A 6,699-nucleotide genomic window follows, 5' to 3' on the forward strand; every position below is an offset into this window, starting at 1 on the left:
CCAGCTACTGAGGTGGAGAGGGATTCTGTGGCATGGTTAGCGTAGTAATTTCATCCCTCCTAGCCTGTGCCAAATGATTATGCTGTCTAATCCCATTGATCTGCACCTATTCCATATTCTTCCATACTCCTCCCATTCATGCACCTGTTCAAATTTTTCTTAAATGTTAAAATTGAGCCCACATTCACAACTTCAGCTGCTAGCTCATTCCACACTCCCACCACTCTCTATGTGAAGAATTTCCCCTTCATGTTCCACCTGAACTTCTTCGCTTTCACCCTTAACCTATGTCCTCTGGTTTGTATCTCTCCGAACCTCAATAGAAAAAGCCAGTAATACCTCTGTCAAATCTTCCCTCATTCTTCTATGGTCCAGGGAATAAAGTCCTAACCTGTTTAACCTTTCACTGTTCCTCAAGTTCCAACAACATCCTGACAAATCTTCTTTACACTTTTCCAATTTTATTAATATCTTTTCCTGTAGTTAAATGACCAAAACTGCATACAACACTCCAAATTTGACCTCACCAATGTCATATACAACTTTACTATAACATCCCAACTCCTGTACTCAGTACTTTGATTTATGAAAGCCAATGTCCTAAGTGCTCTCTTCACTACCCCATCTACCTGTGATGCTACTTTCAGGAAATTATGCATCTGCATTCCTATCTCCATCTGTTCTTCTGTACTCAGTGCCTACTGAACACAGTGTATGTCCTACCTTAGTTAATCCTCTCACAGTGCAACACCTTACACTTGTCAGCATTAAATTCCACCTCCCATATTGTAGTCCATTTTTCCAGCTGCTCCAGACCCCTCTGGAAGCTTTGAAAGCCTTCCTCGCTGTCCACTACCCCTCCAATCTTAGTGTCATCTGCAAACGTGCTGATCCAATTTACCACATTATCATCTAGGTTGTCTAGATGACCAACAACAATGGATTCAGCATCAATCCTTGAGGCACAGCACTAGTCATAAGCCTCCAGTCAACTACCACTCTCTAACTTCTCCCACAAACCAATGTCTAATCCAATCTACTACCTCATCCTGAATACCAACAACAGAACATTCTTGACCAATCATCCATGTGGGACCCTGTCAAAGGTCTTAATGAAGTCCATATATACAACATCCACAGCCTTTCCTTCATTAACTTTCCTGGTAACCTCTTTGAATATCTCTGATGGATTAGTGGGTAGGTTGTGTTTGACCAACACAAAAAATACATACAAGATCTTCCCCATCTCTTTGGTTCCATACACAGTTGGCCATTCTGATATTCAAGGGATTAATTTTGTCCCTTACTATCCTTTTGCTCTTAATATGCCTGTAGAAACCCTGAGAATTTTCCTTCACATGGTGATCTCATGTCTTCTTTTAGACTTTCTGATTTCTTCCTTTTCTCTTGCATTTTGTTTACTCCTCATGTAAGTCATGTGCTTCTTGTTGTCTATACCTGCTGTTCACAGGCCATTTCATATCAGGCCTCTGCCTTGAGGCTGGCTACTGGAGCGGATGGAAAACTAAGAACTTACCTTTCAGACAGCAGCCCTAAAAGGCTGCTCCAGCATCCCATTCATATTCAGAGGTGCCTCATAACACCCTCCAGATCCAACAGAGGCGGGGCGACTGGTGACATAGCACCACCTGTCATAATTACATGGTAGACCAATGGCTGTCTCCCCTACCCATAATCCCCAGGCAGCTGGAACCGCTCTGTGATTCCCAGAACCATTCCTGCTGCATGGGGGATTATGGATAGGGAAGACAGCCATTGCTCTGCTGCATTTTGACCCACCGAGAGTGGCCCCAAAGGCCAAAGCAGCCCCGTGTGGCTGTCTCAGCCTGCACCGGCGACCCCCTGCTGCCCTGCCAGCCCTCGCTGCCCCATTGGCCCCTGCTGCCCGACAGTCCCCGCTGGCCTGACTGCCCTTGTTGCCTCCACTGACAGCTCCCACTGCCTCTGATTTGGAGGGAGGGAGAGGGATGAGTGGGGAGATGGGTTGCAGGCTGACAGCATTCCTCAGCTCCACCCATATAGCCTCAGTACATGATCCCTCTCAACTGTCCTGATGGGCAATATCACTCCTCCCCCTTTCATCCTACCTGCTCTATCGCATCTGAAACAATATGTAATCTTAACATCATCTTTATCTGGTCTGGCACTCTGTTTCCCATCTCCCTACAAAGCGAGTTTAAACCCCCCAGAGCAACACCAACAAGCCTTCAAGCAAGGATATTAGTCCCCCTCCAGTTCAGATGCAACCCTCCCCCAAACCCTCTTTGCTGGTACAGGTTCCACCTTCCCTGGGAGAGAGCCTAATGATCCAGAAATCTGAGGCCCTCCCTCCTGCTCCATGTCTTCAGCCATGTGTTAAGCTTCATTATCCTCCTATTTCTAACCTCACTAACATGTGGCACAGATAGCAATCCTGAGAGCACAACCCTGGAGGTCCTGTCCTTCTACTTAGTGCCTAACTCCTTGAACTCTTTTTGCAGGAGCTCTTCGCCTTTTCTACTCACATTATTGATCCCAAAATAGACTACAAAATCTAGCTGCATACCCTCTCTCTTGAGAATGCCATGAACTCTATCCAAAATACCCCAGACCCTTGCACCTGGGAGGCAACATATCATCTAGGATTCTCGATCTCCTCCACACAACCTCTTATCTGTTCCCCTCACTTTCAAATCCCCTAACAGTATAGATCACCTCTTCTCTTTCCTCTCTTTTTTAGCCACATGGCCAAACTCTGACCATATATTTGTTATTGAGGGCCACAGCAGTCCCCTACACTGCCTGCCCTCTTGCCCTCTCCTGACAGTCACCCAGCTATCTTCCTCCAAGATGTGACTGCATCCTTGTAACTCTATTCTATCACTCCCTTAGCCTCCTAAGTGATCTGAAGTTCATCCAACTCCTGCTCCAATTCCCTAACACAGTTTATAGGGAGCTGCAGTTGGATACACTTCTTACAGATGAAGTTGTTAGAGATACTGTTGGCTTCCCTGACTATCCACATTCTGCAAGAGGAACATGTCTCTGCTCTGACTGCCATTCCGCTGTCTATGAAATAGCAAAAAAATTGAAAACCCCATCCTTTTGTTTCTCAACTCCTGCATCACCTCTGCTCACCAGCCTCTCAAGCCAAAGCCTCAAATTCCCCCTCTTACACTGGCCACAGGGGTCACTCCACTTAAGCTTCCCTTCCCTTCAATGGCTGCAGCTAATTAGCCAATGGAGAAATGTAAACCTTTCCCGATGATTTTTAAACACTCCTCGTTCCAAGTCTCGCTCTTGCAGTTCCTGATGTGAAACAAACAAGCACTTCCCGTTGCTTTTTAATCTCTCCTCTTATCCCATGCCTCACTCTCGCAGTTCCATGTTTATGAACGATTACAGTCACAGCTGGTACCAGCTGGGGAGTGGTGTCCTGCATGAGATCCAAGTCAGGGCAAAACAAAACTGATTGAGCTACTGTGCTGATATCTAATCAGCTCTAATGCTGCCTGCAGCTCTTTGCTGACCATCAGACTTTTCTGCACTCGACCTGCCTGCATCAGTGTCATATCCCTCTGTGCCTTGCTTGTTCAAGTATCAGATGCCTCTTGAATGTTGTTTCTGTTCCTCCCTCTGCCACCTCCCCTGGAAACGTTGAAGATACCAACTACTAGTTCTGTGAAAAATGTACTCGTCCGATCCCCTTTCAACCTCCCACCATGAACCCTTTGCCCTCTCAACTCAAACCTATGGCCTCTGTGCCCTACACAGCTTAATTTTGGTCTATTATTGTGGAATTTGAATTCCACATTTGGCTTCCAGCCCACTCGAGATTTTATCAGGTGTCTTGCTGCCAATGTACACCAAAAGAACGTGCATCATAACCAGCAATCAGTTCGGGAGACAACATGTCATCACCATGTTTGGGTGAAAATGCTCAGACAAATGTGCTGGTGGAAATGTTGGGCAATGCTATCTGCTTCCCTACCCATCAAACTGCACACCAAACCATTCTCCCTACCCCTACAAATCCCCAGCCCCAAACTCACCCCATTGTGTCAGGGTTATTCAGTTCATAATATCAAATGTAGACAAATCATCGCAGAACAAGATCTGCAACTGAGGTCAGTGTACAGACAATAAACGCCGAATTAGAGCGTGTTTATCCACATTATTACCATGGCAGGCTCCAGCTTCAAGTCAATGTTAATTTTGTTCAGTAGTTCCCAATCTTTTTCGGCCTGCCGTCCCCTTGGCCTCCAGGCCCCATCCTGAGGGAAGGGATTAGTGGTGGCACTGAGAGAGGGGTTGGGGGGTTAGTGTCGGTGCTGAGTGGGGGGGGGGGGGGTTAGTGTCAGTGCTGAGCAGGGGGATAGTGACACCAGTAGAACGTGGCAGCCACCAAGACCAACTGTTGCGAGAACACCTTGTCGCTGATTATTTTGTTCACTACAGCTACCCGAGTCTGGCCAGAAAATTACTACACTGGCTTTGTTAAACTTCATTCAACAGACTGAATAATAATAAGACTGAAGGTTCTGAACACTCCCTTTTTCCTCACTACCCCGGCCAGCCCCTTTTCCCTCACCACCCCCTTTGATCTTTCCACCGCCCACAGTGAGTGGGGGGGGGGGGAATGGAGAGGCTGCAGCGCCCACTTTGAGAATTACTAATTTAGTACAATGTAATTCAATGTTCATTTTCTGAAGGTTCAGACAGAAATTAAAAAGTTGTGGATGAGATGGAACCTTTCCTTGGAATGGACTGGGAAAACAAGCTGTGGTACTTACAGATATGCCTCGGCGCTAACCAACCTGACCAACAGCTCTGCCAGCCAGGATCAGGTGACTGGGCGTTTGTCATTGTCCACTTGCAAATTCCTCAAGGACGGAGCCCAGCAAGAAAACTGTCAGTTAACCTTACCCGGGTGTGTCAGAAGCAGCTCTGACCCAGAGAGCATGCAGGCCTCCATTCCCGAAGAAGCTAATGAAAATGAAAATAAAGAAGATATAATTTACCTTAAAGTGTCCTCAAGGCTGAATAGAGGCCATGAAGGAGCAATGTGAAGTGTGATAGGATTAGAATGAAATGAAACTTTGCTCCAACAAAATTCTTGCGTATTGATGAGAATTTTCCAACAAAAGGGATAGAGTACTTTGGTGACAGGGCAAAACTATTCCAGCATGACCATTTTGTTTATTTTGTGTTATTCCACTCCAATCCTGTACATAAATGGTTCAGATTTCACTTTGATGTTGTTTTACCATGCTGGTACTGCTTGATGATGTGTGACAGGTAGAAAATTATTTTTCTTGTCTCATCTATTCCACAAAAGGTTCTAAAATAAGAACAATACAGCATATGATTGTACAAAAAAAATGATGCTGTATCCTCTTGGATGTACATATATAACTAATATTTCTTAATTTTCTTGGCTCCACTTGTTGACGTGAGGCAGAGGATTTAAATGTCTCTGTGTCTTAAGCTTGTGACTGTGTGTCATTTCAATTCCTCTTCCCATTCTTACACCAACCTCTTAGACCTGGACCTCATCCTTTGCCAGCCAAGGCTCATCACAAACTGGAAGAATGACATTAAGTTCTGCTTCCATCGCCAACATCAAAATGGTATCAACTCCAAATTTTTCAGTTTCAAGTAAACCTCTCCCCTGTGGTTCTTTTGCACTCCTACTTGTCCAACTGGGTTTTCTCTCTCCTTTGTTGCCCTTTTCTATTTTTTTCATCCCTCCTCCCAACTTGTTACTTAGACTTTCCCACCTGGTTCCATCTGTCAAGCACCCACATGTCTATTTACCTGGGTTTCTTCTTCCTTGGTTCACCTTTCCCGTTCCTCCCCGTCTGGTTCCATCTGTCCATCATCCCTCCTTTATCTGATTCCTCCCATCATGTCTCATGTCTATTCACAGACTACCCTCTACACTCTCAGTCCTGATGCAGGGTCTTGACCTGAAACATTGATCATCCTATTACCTCCACCTTGCTCAGCAAAAATCAATGAAAATTTCTTATTGGGACAGGAGGCCCAATAAGCCAGAAGTTTAATAGTGTCACTCATTGTGGAGAAAGTGGAAGGAAGGAAAGAGGACGAAAAAAATCAAGAAAGAAAAAATAATTCTTCTAAAATTATCTGTAACGATAAAAACATTTGAAGGAGTGAGTCTCTGAATCTTCAGCTTTCCAGTGATGGAACCTTGTATGTTGATAATGATAAGTATACAGAGCCGTTGTCATACCCACACTCCTGTTCGGCTCCGAATCATGGGTCCTCTACCGGCACCACCTACGGCTCCTAGAACGCTTCCACCAGCGTTGTCTCCGCTCCATCCTCAACATCCATTGGAGCGCTTACACCCCTAACGTCAAAGTACTCGAGATGGCAGAGGTCGACAGCATCGAGTCCACGCTGCTGAAGATCCAGCTGCGCTGGATGGGTCACGTCTCCAGAATGGAGGACCATCGCCTTCCCAAGATCGTGTTATATGGCGAGCTCTCCACTGGCCACCGTGACAGAGGTGCACCAAAGAAAAGGTACAAGGACTGCCTAAAGAAATCTCTTGGTGCCTGCCACATTGACCACCGCCAGTGGGCTGATAACGCCTCAAACCGTGCATCTTGGCGCCTCACAGTTTGGCGGGCAGCAACCTCCTTTGAAGAAGACCGCAGAGCCCACCTCACT

General features: G+C 45.9%; 1 protein-coding gene across 1 annotated transcript in view; it reads left to right on the plus strand.

The window, feature by feature from the left end:
* The window catches only part of LOC138762446 (parathyroid hormone 2 receptor-like), a 96,107-nt gene extending 89,646 nt beyond the window's left edge, over nt 1-6,461 (plus strand). The window contains exon 13 of the mRNA XM_069936204.1: nt 4,713-6,461. Coding sequence (XP_069792305.1) covers nt 4,713-5,069 — 357 coding nt within the window. The 3' untranslated portion in view covers nt 5,070-6,461. The remainder of the gene's footprint in view (nt 1-4,712) is intronic.
* Nucleotides 6,462-6,699: the final 238 nt, after the last annotated feature.

This window comes from Narcine bancroftii, chromosome 4 (assembly GCF_036971445.1).
Source record: "Narcine bancroftii isolate sNarBan1 chromosome 4, sNarBan1.hap1, whole genome shotgun sequence".
Lineage (NCBI taxonomy): Eukaryota > Metazoa > Chordata > Chondrichthyes > Torpediniformes > Narcinidae > Narcine > Narcine bancroftii.